Genomic DNA, 15,544 nt, shown 5'->3' on the forward strand with positions numbered 1-15,544 from the left:
TTCCACATAGGTTTCTGAAAAGATGATTATCACCATCCATTGTCTTAAGGCATCAAATTAAAACAAAGATCCAACATTTTTGCAAATCCACAAAAAAAGGTCGTTTCTTCTTCAACCCAGATAAAAGCATCCCTCTCTCTCACCCAGCTACTTGCAGTGCAAGTGTTAATGGTGGTGAGACTGCATGGGGGAGGGAGTAGATCTCTTTGTACAGTCCTACATTTCATTGGTGCACAACACACATCTCTGTCACCCAATAAGAATAGGCTAGGCAGTGCTTCTACATACACAGCAGCTCTTTAAAATATCAGCAGGCGTAGATTCAGAGTGAAGAAAAACGAAATAAATCAGCTGTAAAGACGTCGCCATCGATGTTATTACTCACAATTATAATTTGACGTAAAATCCCCCCACACCCACCCATTATGGTTTTTCAGTGACTCGGGAAAATGTAACTATTTGTACGATTTAAAACAAACAAGTGACGGTATTGTGCAGTTTCCCTGTTGTATGAGAGCCTCCTGCAAGTGTCGCTGTCCAGCTATGTGGTGCTGAACCTCAATGGATTTATTGCAAACACATGAAGCAATCCAAGAATCATAGTATCAATAAATTAGTGCTTGAGGAAAAAGTAACACCTTGTCACAATGTGAGTCCATGTAGCAGAAACAGATATATAATAAATAGGTTTAAAAATAACCCTGGCTAAAACAAACAAAAAATGGAATGTACATGAGCAAAAGTGTCGACTCGGAGAGGAAAGGAGATTACTGGGTTAAAATAAGGTCGTAGTGGTTAATAACACACTTCATTTGATGGTTTTAAAAGGACAGTAACGATTGAAAAATATATAATGATATCACAATATGTATTTGATAAACGTAACCCCGCGATAACAATATTCCGAGAACAGACATGAGAAATCACACAATAAGACACAATAAAAATACTGACTCATTGAGTTGAAAAACAATAACAAATCCAAGTTCCGTTATTGTTTAGAATTTCCAAAAATAATTTCCAGCGAGATTAAATTAAATAGAATGTCTTCTAAAGTGTTAAGCTCACCTGCTGGCTCTCAAAGGTCCAGGTGCTGTCAGGTAAAGACGCATCCAGGACACTGATGACCTCCTTAAAGTCAGTGGTGCTGCTGGGTTTGATCAGAGTGAAATCACTGTACTCTGACATGGGAGACATACAGGACCTGAACGACTGACTCTGAGACAACATGTCTCCTCCCAGGACCTCCACGTACTTTATAGGTCCATCAGTGTTCAGCTGAATCTGCAGGTTTCTGTTGGGGTTCTTGTAATCGTCACAGTCGCTCCGACTCGTGCAGCAACTAGCGCTGCTTCTGCTGTTCCTGATGCATTTCACCGTTAAGATGAGAAAAGTCACCACAGACAGCACGGACACCGAGGCCAGAGAGAGGATCAAATAAAGGGCGATTCTGCCGTTTTTCTTGCTGGGCTCGGACACTTTATGTCGCAGGTCTAAGATGGGCTCATGCAGACCGTCCTCAATCAGAATGGACACCGTGACTGTGGTGGACTGGACCGGTTCCCCGTCATCCTTAATCTCTATGAGTAGCCTCTGAGATGAGTCGTCGTGCTCGTACACAGCGCGTTTAGTCCTCACCTCCCCTGTGTACAGATTGACAGTGAAGATAGAGGCGTCTGTGGCCTCGGCCACTCTGTACGAGATCCACGCGTTATGGCCCGAGTCTGCGTCCACGGCCGTCACTTTGGTAACCAGGTGACCCGCTTTTGCGGAGCGGGGCATCCTCTGATGAGAGAGGGAGCCCATGGCAGCGGAGGAGGGGTAAATAACAGCGGGGGCATTGTCGTTCTGGTCCAGGATAAAAACATGGACAGTGGCGTTGCTGCTGAGAGACGGAGAGCCCTGATCCTTTGCCTGAACCTGAATCTGAAACACCTTCAGTTTCTCATAGTCAAACGAGTGCATGCTGTAGATGCTGCCGTTGTCTGAGTTAATATAAATATAAGAGGACACAGACACGTCCTGCACTTTGGAGTCCAGTATCGAGTAAGAGATTTTGGCGTTGTCCCCAAAGTCCAGATCAGATGCTGATACTGAGTACAGTATAGAGCCTGCTACCCCATTCTCTTTCAAATAAACATTATAGGAGGGCTGAGTGAATACAGGAGGGTTATCATTCACATCCGTGATTCTGACAGGTATAGTCTTCTTACTGGACAGAGGAGGAGAGCCTGAATCAGTGGCTGTTATCTCAATATTATATTCAGGGAAAGTTTCTCTGTCTAAAGGACCACTGGTAACTAGTGCATAATTATTAGAAAATGAAGGCTTCAGTGTAAATGGAGAACGTTTGGGGATTTCCAGCGTTACTTTACCATTATCACCAGAATCAAGGTCTCGGATGCTGAGTAAAGCAACGACTGTCCCACTACGAGAATCTTCGGGGACAGAAGTAGGCTCCGAAGTTAGAACAATTTCTGGAGCATTATCATTTACGTCTAAAACATCCACCTGTACACTGCAATGACCCTCCATTTTAGGGACTCCTTTATCTTTTGCACTTATATCTATTCGATATGAGGCTTGAGTTTCGTGGTCAAGTTTGTTCTTCAAATATATATCCCCTGTTAGAGGATCTATATGAAATAATGTCAGCACTGATCGCGGAGTATGAATACCAAGCGAGTACTCAATTTCTCCATTTGGACCTTCATCTATATCGGTGGCTTTTGTTGTTAGTACGAATGAGCCGTTTGCACTATTTTCTTGAACAGAAACTTTATAAAAGTTTTTTTCAAATAATGGAACGTTATCGTTATTATCAAGTACATTTACGATTATTTTTGAAGTTCCAGACTTCACCGGATTGCCTCCGTCCAAAGCAGTAAGAAATAAATTGTGAATAGCCTTTTTCTCTCGATCCAAGGATTTGTTTAATACTAATTCCGGTATTTTTCGTCCATTGTCAATTTCTTTAACTTTTAAAGTAAAGCATTCATCTTTACTTAGTGTGTAGGTCTTCAGCCCATTACCACCAACATCCGGATCCTCTGCACTCTCTAAGGGAAAACGCACACCTACAACAGTGGACTCAGCTATTTCTATTACATGCTCGTTTTTGAGAAAACTAGGAGCATTGTCATTGACGTCTTTTACTTCCACTTCAATTCGGTGTAATTGAAGTGGATTTTCTATTACAACCTGCAGAGGTAATACACAGCTCGCGCTCTGTCCACATAGAGCCTCTCTGTCTATTCTGTCATTCACCAAAAGCTCGCCCTTCCCCGCATCCACACTGAAATACTGCTTACCAGCCTCAGAGGCGACACGCAGCTTACGCTCAAATACCTCAGATAGTCCCAAACCCAGATCTTTGGCTAGATTTCCAACCATAGAGCCCTGTTCCAGCTCCTCCGGGATGCTGTAACGAGTCTGTCCGTCTATTGTAATCCACAAGAGAAAGAAATGAAGCCACCAAAGCGCCTGCCATCTCCAGTCTCGGTATCCTATTGTCTTTGTCATCCCCAGTCCGTTACAATTCGACCTTATTTCCCATCGAAATACAGTTCACAACAAGAAAATATGATGCGAAAGTCCAACAACAAAGACTTGGTAGTGCTCCAAGAACTCCAAACGTTAAACATCATAGATGCAAGTCCAATGTATTTCATTTAACCTGAGTGTTCAGACGCATCCTCCTCTCAGCTCGAGCACTATGCAATGTACTGGCTACAGTGGCGAGGATAGGTGGGGGAGGGAGTAGATCTCTTTGTACACCTCCTCATGCTATTGGTGCGCAGCATCAACCCTGCATCCAATGATCGTTACAAAGCAATGTGCTCCATACACAGCACTGCAAGTCACAAGGGGATGAAACTGCTCAGTTGTCGCGCTTATATCAACAACCATTTACACGAGAATGGACGAGTAGAATACTAAAAGACACATGCCTTTAATCGTTACTGAGATTTAAGTATATTGCCATTTGTGTCACTACAGTTATTCTTGTGGTGTTTTTTTAAAACAAAATCGAGAAATAAAAAATTGAAATAAATAGATGGAAGACCTTCATATTGGTACAATTTAACTGATAATTAAAATAGATACAATACGGTGAATACCTAGCATATCACTAAAATGATATCATATTTACTTATTAATTTGTCCTGGCAGTTTTAATTAAACTGCTATCTAGTCACCTCTATAAGACAGGCCCTCAAAGCAATTAAAAGCATATCCATGTAACTCTAGAAAACATTATGTGCAAAGCATCATCTGGCATTTATCAAGCTTAAAACACATTCCAAGGCAATGGACAAAAACAATTCATCAAATATTGAGAAGTGGTTTCTGATTCGTTTCTGACTCGTGTACTTTTATGTGCTTAAGCCAGCTGTTTCTGAAAGCGCAGATGTTTGTCATTGTGCAAGTGCTAAATTGTGTTACGCCTGTGAAGAAAAATAATTATAACCCATAATCCGAAGCAAAAGTCGTTGATGGGCACTTCTCTCAAGTAGAGAGTGGACACAGACAAAATAGGGACTACTGTTAAATTGTGCAAACAAAAGAATGATATATACTCAGTTCAACTGCTGGCTCTCAAAGGTCCACGTGTAGGTTAGTGTATACATTCGATATGTAATGCCTTAATGTCCGAATTTCTATTTAAATAGTAAGTCATGAAGTCTTAAAATGCAAAAGAAGAAGTTAAAAAATATGTTATTATTATAGATCTTTGCTGTTGTAAGTCATTAAATAAACACCATCAACATAGACTCAGTATCAAGAACTGTACACAGCTCATTTGTTTGAGTCGCTGTCCAATCCTGTGGTGCTGAAACACTCTGCTCGAAACGCCAATCCACATCCTGGACACACCTCAGGTCAAAAGATAGTGCTATTTTCCAAGAAAGTTAAGCATATGTATTGCGAGAAAAGATGTCGATTTCAAATTTGACAATTACTAAAGGTTAAAATATCTAGAAATTGACATAGTTGTCATTTATTTGTGATGTATAATTGTGCAAGCAAATGTGTGCTTCCATAAACGATAACTAAAGTTTCAGTGAAAAAAACAAGGGCAAGTCATTGTTTGTCTGACTCTCTGCTCACCTGCTGGCTCTCAAAGGTCCAGGTGCTGTCGGGTAAAGACGCATCCAGGACACTGATGACCTCCTTAAAGTCAGTGGTGCTGCTGGGTTTGATCAGAGTGAAATCACTGTACTCTGACATGGGAGACATACAGGACCTGAACGACTGACTCTGAGACAACATGTCTCCTCCCAGGACCTCCACGTACTTTATAGGTCCATCAGTGTTCAGCTGAATCTGCAGGTTTCTGTTGGGGTTCTTGTAATCGTCACAGTCGCTCCGACTCGTGCAGCAACTAGCGCTGCTTCTGCTGTTCCTGATACATTTCACCGCTAAGATGAGAAAAGTCACAACAGACAGCACGGACACCGAGGCCAGAGAGAGGATCAAATAAAGGGCGATTCTGCCGTTTTTCTTGCTGGGCTCGGAGACTTTATGTCGCAGGTCTAAGATGGGCTCATGCAGGCCGTCCTCAATCAGGATGGACACCGTGACGGTGGTGGACTGGACCGGTTCCCCGTCGTCCTTGATCTCTATGAGCAGCCTCTGAGAGGAGTCGTCGTGCTCGTACACAGCGCGTTTAGTCCTCACCTCCCCTGTGTACAGATTGACAGTGAACAGAGAGGCGTCTGTGGCCTCCGCCACTTTGTACGAGATCCACGCGTTATGGCCCGAGTCTGCGTCCACGGCAGTGACCTTGGTAACCAGGTGGCCCGCTTTTGCGGAGCGGGGCATCCTCTGATGAGAGAGGGAGCCCATGGCAGCGGAGGAGGGGTAAATAACAGCGGGGGCATTGTCGTTTTGGTCCAGGATAAAAACATGGACAGTGGCGTTGCTGCTGAGAGACGGAGAGCCCTGATCCTTTGCCTGAACCTGAATCTGAAACACCTTCAGTTTCTCATAGTCAAACGAGTGCATGCTGTAGATGCTGCCGTTGTCTGAGTTAATATAAACATAAGAGGACACAGACACGTCCTGTACTTTAGAGTCCAGTATCGAGTAAGAGATTTTGGAGTTTTCACCAAAATCCAGATCAGATACTGATACTGAGTACAGTATAGAGCCTGCTACTCCATTCTCTTTTAAATACACATTATAGGAGGGCTGAGTGAATACAGGAGGGTTATCATTCACATCAGTGATGCTGACAGGTATAGTTTTCTTACTGGACAGAGGAGGAGAGCCTGAATCAGTGGCTGTTATCTCAATATTATACTCAGGGAAACTTTCTCTGTCTAAAGGACCACTTGTAACCAGTTCGTAATTATTTGAAAACGAGGGCTTCAGAGTAAAGGGAGAACCCTTGGGAAGTCGTAAAGTCACCTTACCATTATCACCGGAATCAAGGTCTCGTGCACTTATCAAAGCCACCACAGTGCCACTTGGAGCGTCTTCACGTACAGGACTGGGTTTGGAAGTGAGGACAATTTCTGGTGCATTATCATTTATGTCCTCAACATCCAATTGTACACGACAGTCACCTTCCATTTCTGGAGTTCCTTTGTCTTTTGCAGTAATGTCAACCAGGAAGGATTTAGAACTCTCATAATCCAATGTTCCCTTTAAAATGATTTCTCCTGTAATTTCATTGATTTCAAATGTTGACAACACAAATGCTGGGGTGCGAGATCCAAAAGAATATTTTATCTCCCCATTAAGACCCTCGTCGGCATCTGTAGCTGTAAGTTTGATTACAAAGATTCCTTTGGTGCTGTTTTCCTTTAAAGAAACTTTGTACTCGTTTTCAGTAAATACTGGAAAATTGTCGTTAATATCAAGTACACTGATAATAATTTTGCAAGTTCCAGATTTGACTGGGTTTCCCCCATCTATTGCCGTTAACAGCAGTTGATGCTGTGCGTTTTTTTCACGGTCCAATTGCTTATCTAAAACTAATTCTGGCACAGCTTTACCATTTTTAGTGTCTTTAAATTTGAGAGAAAAATAATCGTTTTTGCTTAAAGAGTAGGTTTTCAAAGAATTACTCCCTACGTCAGGATCCTCTGCACCCTCCAAAGTAAAACGTTTGCCAAGCGCAACTGATTCTGGTATTTTCAGATTAACCTCCTTGGTTAGAAAAATGGGGGAGTTGTCATTTATGTCTCTGATTTCCACTTCAATTCGATGTGACTGCAAAGGATTTTCTACAACGACTTGCAGAGGTAGAATACAGCTGGTGCTTTGACCACAGAGAGCCTCTCTGTCTATTCTGTCATCCACCACCAGCTCGCCCTTCCCCGCATCCACACTGAAATACTGCTTACCAGCCTCAGAGGCGACACGCAGCTTACGCTCAAAAATCTCAGATAGTCCCAAACCCAGATCTTTGGCTAGATTTCCTACCACAGAACCCTGTTTTAGCTCCTCCGGGATGCTGTACCGAGTCTGTCCCTCTATTGTAATCCACAAGAGAAAGAAATGAAGCCACCAAAGCGCCTGCCATCTCCAGTCTCTGAATCCTATTGTCTTTGTCATCCTCGGTCCGCTATAATACATCTTTTCCAATAGACATCCTGTAACGAACAGTTATAAAATCCATTGCTGCAGATGGTATTCCAAACATAATGTACCAAAGTCAATGCACTTGGCCGTGGTAGTAATTACAAGTTCTCCTCATGACAAATACGAGCTCATTGTTATGTCTCTCCCCTTCCTTCGTGTATCGTTCGTGGTATAGCACTAAGGCTGCATGGGGGCAGGGAGAAGATTGCTTTGTACAGTTTTGATTCCTATTGGAGGACAGACTCAGCCTCCATCAGCCAATGAGAAGAGAACTGATCGACACTCTTAAAGCGGCAGTATCTATTCCATCTGGGAGCTTTCACTTTGTGTGATTTGAACAAAAATCACTGAATATCAAACACTGAGGAAAACTGAATCCTTACCAAACATAAAAACATACAAAGAGCCTCCTAAAAGCCATGTCTTAAAAAACAGCTGCAAATTTATGTTTTGCAAAAAAAGGTATAAAACTTGAATGTTATTTACAATGATAAAACCTATATAGACTAAATACATTAATTCCGGTTGAACGTCACATTATCCTTAGTTTTTTACTCAGTCGCTGAACACTATCGTGGTGCTGAATAGTGCAAATGGAATTGTCACATTGACAATACATTTGAAACGAAAATTGAGCTGCCTTTCAAACATTCAATGCATTAAATTATCTGAATTTGAAGTTCAATTTTACAAAAAATATGGAAAAGGTCGGTAGAGAAAATACTGGGCTTAACGGAGGGAACACACCTCCAATGACGTAGACACACCATGAGATTATTTTCAAAAAGCAGATAGATACATAGATAGATAGCTTTTTCACTGATAGTGACTTTCATTAAAAATTATGATCATGTCAAACCTGTTCTAAATAAACTATAAACGTTTTTTTTTTCATCAAAAAGTTACCATTAAATTATTTGGTGCTCACCTGCTGGCTCTCAAAGGTCCAGGTGCTGTCAGGTAAAGACGCATCCAGGACACTGATGACCTCCTTAAAGTCAGTGGTGCTGCTGGGTTTGATCAGAGTGAAATCACTGTACTCTGACATGGGAGACATACAGGACCTGAACGACTGACTCTGAGACAACATGTCTCCTCCCAGGACCTCCACGTACTTTATAGGTCCATCAGTGTTCAGCTGAATCTGCAGGTTTCTGTTGGGGTTCTTGTAATCGTCACAGTCGCTCCGACTCGTGCAGCAACTAGCGCTGCTTCTGCTGTTCCTGATGCATTTCACCGTTAAGATGAGAAAAGTCACCACAGACAGCACGGACACCGAGGCCAGAGAGAGGATCAAATAAAGGGCGATTCTGCCGTTTTTCTTGCTGGGCTCGGAGACTTTATGTCGCAGGTCTAATATGGGCTCATGCAGGCCGTCCTCCATCAGAATGGATACCGTGACGGTGGTAGACTGGACCGGTTCCCCGTCATCCTTGATCTCTATGAGCAGCCTCTGAGAGGAGTCGTCGTGCTCGTACACAGCGCGTTTAGTCCTCACCTCCCCTGTGTACAGATTGACAGTGAACAGAGAGGCGTCTGTGGCCTGCGCCACTTTGTACGAGATCCACGCGTTGTGGCCCGAGTCTGCGTCCACGGCAGTGACCTTGGTAACCAGGTGACCCGCTTTTGCGGAGCGGGGCATCCTCTGATGAGAGAGGGAGCCCATGGCAGCGGAGGAGGGGTAAATGACAGCCGGGGCATTGTCGTTCTGGTCCAGGATAAAAACATGGACAGTGGCGTTGCTGCTGAGAGACGGAGAGCCCTGATCCTTTGCCTGAACCTGAATCTGAAACACCTTCAGTTTCTCATAGTCAAACGAGTGCATGCTGTAGATGCTGCCATTGTCTGAGTTAATGTAAACATAAGAGGACACAGACACGTCCTGCACTTTGGAGTCCAGTATAGAGTAAGAGATTTTGGCGTTTTCACCAAAATCCAGATCAGATGCTGATACTGAGAACAGTATAGAGCCTGCTACTCCATTCTCTTTTAAATACACATTATAGGAGGGCTGAGTGAATACAGGAGGGTTATCATTCACATCAGTGATCTTGACAGGTATAGTTTTCTTACTGGACAGGGGTGGAGAGCCCGAATCAGTGGCTGTTATCTCAATATTATACTCAGGGAAACTTTCTCTGTCTAAAGGACCACTTGTAAGCAGTTCGTAATTATTTGAAAACGAGGGCTTAAGAGTAAAGGGAGAACCCTTGGGAAGTCGTAAGTTCACTTTACCATTATCACTGGAATCAAGGTCTCGTGCACTTATCAAAGCCACGACCGTGCCACTTGGAGCGTCCTCACGCACAGGACTGGGTTCGGAAGTAAGGACAATTTCTGGCGCATTATCATTTATGTCCTCAACATCCAATTGTAAACGACAGTGTCCCTCCATTTCTGGAGTTCCTTTGTCTTTTGCAGTAATGTCAATCAGGAAGGATTTAGAAATCTCATAATTTAATGTTCCTTTTAAAGTAATCTCTCCTGTAATTTCATTGATATCAAATGTTGATAACACAAAGTCTGGGGTGCGAGATCCAAAATAATATTTTACCTCCCCATTAAGACCCTCGTCGGCATCTGTAGCTGTAAGTTTGACTACAAAGATTCCTTTGGTGCTGTTTTCCTTTAAAGAAACTTTGTACTCGTTTTCGGTAAATACTGGAAAATTGTCGTTAATATCAAGTACAGTGATAATAATTTTGCAAGTTCCAGATTTGACTGGGTTTCCCCCATCTATTGCCGTAAGCATCAATTGATGCTGTGCATTCTTTTCACGGTCCAATTGCTTCTCTAAAACTAATTCTGGCACAGCTTTACCATTTTTAGAGTTTTTAAATTTGAGAGAAAAATAATCGTTTTTGCTTAATGAGTAGGTTTTCAAAGAATTACTCCCTACGTCAGGATCCTCCGCGCTCTCCAAAGGAAAACGGGTACCAACAGCTGCTGATTCTGCTATTTTTAAAGTTAGTTCGTTGGAAAGAAAACTTGGAGAATTGTCATTTATGTCTCTGATTTCCACTTCAAGTCGATGCGACTGCAAAGGATTTTCTACGACGACTTGTAGAGGTAGAATACAGCTGGTGCTTTGTCCACATAGAGCCTCTCTGTTTATTCTGTCATTCACCACCAGCTCGCCCTTCCCCGCATCCACACTGAAATACTGCTTACCAGCCTCAGAGGCGATACGCAGCTTACGCTCAAAAATCTCAGATAGTCCCAAACCCAGATCTTTGGCTAGATTTCCTACCACAGAGCCCTGTTTCAGCTCCTCCGGGATGCTGTACCGAGTCTGTCCCTCTATTGTAATCCACAAGAGAAAGAAATGAAGCCACCAAAGCGCCTGCCATCTCCAGTCTCTGAATCCTATTGTCTTTGTCATCCTCGGTCCGCTATAATACATCTATTCCAATCGAGATCTGGTTTGTAATAATGTTAGAATCCACGAGAGTAGGAAACACATCCAAAAAAAGATTGCCCCACGGTAGGAGCATGGCTAGTTAGGTAAAGGTAATTTTTTTCTTAAAAAATACGAGCTCAAGCTGTCTCTGTGCTCAAGCCCTTTCACGAGTGTTATAGCACTGAGGCTGCATGGGGGCAGGGACTAGATTGCTTTGTACAGTTCTGATTTCTATTGGTGCACAGCATCTATATCCCCTATCCAATGAGAGGCAGGCTGATCGACAGTCTTAAAGTAGCAGCATCCACTCTGTGTTTGAGCTCTCACCATAGATGGTGGGTAAAAGTACTATGGTTTTCAGACACTATAAAAAGCAGACACTGCGTAAATTAGCTTAAGCTAGGCTGGTATAATAGCTCAAATGGCTAATCTTATGATTACTATTGTATAGGGTCCCTTCACAAATAAATAGATTAAATTATTAAATTAAGAGAGAGAAAGCGTAGTTGAAAATGTGTTGCATGAAATGTCCAAAGGTAAATATAAAAACACGAAAGTGACCTAAGGTTATTTTCATTGTACCGAGTAAATAAATCAGCATAGTTAAATTACACAACATGATCCTGACAGCTCTTCACAGTCGCTGTCCACCATCGTGGTGCTGAATAGTGAAAACGTCAGGGTGTGAACAAAATATGAACTGACAGCAGATTAGAAATGTCAGACAGAAACTATAGATAGACAGATAGATAGATAGATAGATAGATAGATAGATAGATAGATAGATAGATAGATAGATAGATAGATAGATAGATAGATAGATAGATAGATAGATAGATAGATAGATAGATAGATAGATAGATAGATTTTTCACTGGTGATGACTTTCTTCGAAAACTAGGATAATGTGAAACCTGTTCTGAACAATAAAGAATTGCTTTCCTTTTTTAAAAATCAATAATGAACATACGAGTTCATAAATGTTGCATATTTCATTTGGAATGTAAAATGACAAAAACAAGTCATGAACCAGTGTTTAACTGCTCACCTGCTGGCTCTCAAAGGTCCAAGTGCTGTCAGGTAAAGACGCATCCAGGACACTGATGACCTCCTTAAAGTCAGTGGTGCTGCTGGGTTTGATCAGAGTGAAATCACTGTACTCTGACATGGGAGACATGCACGAGGTGAACGACTGACTCTGAGACAACATGTCTCCTCCCAGGACTTCCACGTACTTTATAGGTCCATCAGTGTTCAGCTGAATCTGCAGGTTTCTGTTGGGGTTCTTGTAATCGTCACAGACGCTCCGACTCGTGCAGCAACTAGCGCTGCTTCTGCTGTTCCTGATGCATTTCACCGTTAAGATGAGAAAAGTCACCACAGACAGCACGGACACCGAGGCCAGAGAGAGGATCAAATAAAGGGTGATTCTGCCGTTTTTCTTGCTGGGCTCGGACACTTTCTGTCGCAGGTCTAAGATGGGCTCATGCAGGCCGTCCTCAATCAGGATGGACACCGTGACGGTGGTGGACTGGACCGGTTCCCCGTCGTCCTTGATCTCTATGAGCAACCTCTGAGAGGAGTCGTCGTGCTCGTACACAGCGCGTTTAGTCCTCACCTCCCCTGTGTACAGATTGACACTGAACAGAGAGGCGTCTGTGGCCTCCGCCACTTTGTACGAGATCCACGCGTTGTGGCCCGAGTCTGCGTCCACGGCTGTCACTTTGGTAACCAGGTGACCCGCTTTTGCGGAGCGGGGCATCCTCTGATGAGAGAGGGAGCCCATGGCAGCGGAGGAGGGGTAAATAACAGCGGGGGCATTGTCGTTCTGGTCCAGGATAAAAACATGGACAGTGGCGTTGCTGCTGAGAGACGGAGAGCCCTGATCCTTTGCCTGAACCTGAATCTGAAACACCTTCAATTTCTCATAGTCAAACGAGTGCATGCTGTAAATGCTGCCGTTGTCTGAGTTAATGTAAACATAAGAGGACACAGACACGTCCTGCACTTTAGAGTCCAGTATAGAGTAAGAGATTTTGGCGTTTTCACCAAAATCAAGATCAGATGCTGATACTGAGTACAGTATAGAGCCTGCTACCCCATTCTCTTTTAAATACACATTATAGGAGGGCTGAGTGAATACAGGAGGATTATCATTCACATCTGTGATGCTGACAGGTATAGTCTTCTTACTGGACAGAGGAGGAGAGCCTGAATCAGTGGCTGTTATCTCAATATCATAATGAGAGAAGTTTTCTCGATCTAACCCCCCGCTGGTAACCAGCGCGTAGTTATGGGAAAAAGATGGTTTTAACGCAAATGGAGATTTATTGAGGATCTGTAAGGTAACTTTACCGTTAACACCTGAATCGAGATCTCTGGCACTGAGCAAAGCTACTACGGTTCCATTAGGTGAATTTTCGCGCACTGGCTTTGGATGTGAGGTGAGAATTATTTCTGGGGCATTATCGTTAACGTCTGAAACTTCAACATGCACAGTACAATGTCCCTCCATTCTTGGACTGCCTTTGTCTTTTGCAGTTATGTCTAATTCATAATTTGCAGTCTCTTCGAAATTGAGTTTGCCTTTAAGAAAAATTGTTCCTGATGTTTGATCAATAGTAAAAACAGAGAGAACAGCATCTGACGTGTGAGCTCCAAATGAGTATTCTACCTCTCCGTTATGCCCATCATCCATGTCTGTCGCTTTTGTTTGTAGTATCAGCGCTCCCTCTTCAGCATTTTCACTAATAGAGACTTTATACAACAATTTTTCAAAAGCTGGGACATTGTCGTTGTTGTCAAGGACTGTAACAGATAATTGAGCAGTCCCTGATCTAACGGGGTTACCTCCGTCTAGAGCTGTCAATAAAAGTTTATGGACAGCCTTTTTCTCTCGATCTAAAGTTTTTGCTAAAATTAATTCGGGGACTTTTCTTCCACCGGCCACCTCTTTAACTCTAATAGTAAAACATTCGTCTTTACTTAGAGTGTATGATTTAACCGAATTACTGCCAACATCTGGATCTATGGCGCTCTCTAAAGGAAAACGCACGCCTAAAGCCATGGATTCTGCAACCTCCAATGTAATATCATTGGATGGAAATCTAGGTGCATTATCATTAATGTCTTGAATATCTACCTCGACACGAAAAAGTTGTAAAGGATCCTCAATAACAACCTGCAAAGGTATAACACAGCTGGTGCTTTGTCCACACAAAGCCTCTCTGTCTATTCTGTTATTCACCACCAGCTCGCCCTTCCCCGCATCCACACTGAAATACTGCTCACCAGCCTCAGAGGCAACACGCAGTTTACGCTCAAAAATCTCAGAGAGTCCCAAACCCAGATCTTTGGCTAGATTTCCCACAACAGTGCCCTGTTTCAGCTCCTCCGGGATGCTGTAACGAGTCTGTCCGTCTATTGTAATCCACAGGAGAAAGAAATGAAGCCACCAAAGCGCCTGCCATCTCCAGCCTCGGTATCCTATTGCCTTTGTCATCCTCGGTCCGCTATAATTCATCTATTCCAATAGACATCCCGTAACCAATAGTTATAAAATCCATCGCTGCAGATGTTTTTCCATACAAAGAGTTCTTAATTTAATTAACATAGCTGTGGCGATAATTTTTTATTTTAACCATTATTTAAAATACGAGCTCATTGTTGAGCCTCTCTCCTACCTCCTTGTTTTCTACGCGGTATAGTACTGAGGCTGCATGGGGGCAGGGACAAGATTGCTTTGTACAGTTCTGATTCCTATTGGTGCACAGCTTCAACCTCCGTCATCCAATGAGAGGAGAACTAATCGACACTCTTAAAGTGGCAGCATGTATTCATGTTGCACACTATTACTGTTGCCAGAGGCATTCACCTATGAGACCAATGGGACGTTCATAAAATAAGGGTAACTGTCATTACTATGACTCTACTACAATTAAATACACTCTTTGACTAGAAAAGAAAAAGGAGGAAAGAAAAAAAAGATTGGAATGACACAAAACCAATACAAACACTTGGTAATATTCACAGTCACCAAAGTGAGAGCCTTTTAAATTTAACCATTGAATTGCTACCCGGGGACAAATACAAGTTTTTGAATTAGAACTAGAATTGTAAACATTAAGCAGATATGGAAAAGACGTTCCGTTGTTATGGAGGAGGTTATTACTACAAGAGACTAAACACTCTTATCTGCTCAACATTGACCATAGGCATTAAAAGCTTCATGCGTTCACAAGAATGTCGCTGTCCACCGTAACTGGTGCTGAAATGACTTTGGAAATGACTTTAGAAGTGCAAAATTCGAGATTACAGTGAAACCTTGGCAAAAACATAGTGACTAAGTTCAGTATTGGCTTCTGTATTAGCTGTAACAAAACCTATACTGATGGAAAAAAGATAGAGAGATAGATAGATAGATAGATAGATAGATAGATAGATAGATAGATAGATAGATAGATAGATAGATAGATAGATAGATAGATAGATAGATAGATAGATAGATAGATAGATAGATAGATAGATGTTTCAGTGGCGATAACTTTTATAG

General features: G+C 42.5%; 3 protein-coding genes across 17 annotated transcripts in view; all 3 read right to left on the reverse strand.

Moving 5' to 3' along the window:
* The window catches only part of LOC117818002 (protocadherin gamma-C5-like), a 163,265-nt gene that overhangs the window by 25,716 nt on the left and 122,005 nt on the right, over positions 1-15,544 (reverse strand). For 2 of the 15 annotated variants that reach the window (XM_034690842.1, XM_034690841.1), the window contains exon 1: positions 12,041-14,515. The exons of the other annotated variants lie outside the window; for them this stretch is intronic. In XM_034690842.1, the coding sequence (XP_034546733.1) occupies positions 12,041-14,515 (2,475 nt within the window). Of the gene's footprint in view, positions 1-12,040; positions 14,516-15,544 lie in introns of those variants that run through there. 15 annotated transcript variants of the gene reach the window in all.
* LOC117817518 (protocadherin gamma-C5-like) lies at positions 1,051-3,528 on the reverse strand. Its single transcript, XM_034690259.1, has one exon. It carries the CDS (start codon positions 3,520-3,522, stop codon positions 1,051-1,053), a length of 2,472 nt encoding a protein of 823 aa, XP_034546150.1. The 5' UTR covers positions 3,523-3,528.
* LOC117817519 (protocadherin gamma-C5-like) lies at positions 5,086-7,587 on the reverse strand. Its single transcript, XM_034690260.1, has one exon. The coding sequence runs from the start codon at positions 7,585-7,587 to the stop codon at positions 5,086-5,088; it is 2,502 nt and encodes an 833-aa protein (XP_034546151.1).

Source organism: Notolabrus celidotus, chromosome 8, assembly GCF_009762535.1.
Source record: "Notolabrus celidotus isolate fNotCel1 chromosome 8, fNotCel1.pri, whole genome shotgun sequence".
Taxonomy (NCBI): domain Eukaryota; kingdom Metazoa; phylum Chordata; class Actinopteri; order Labriformes; family Labridae; genus Notolabrus; species Notolabrus celidotus.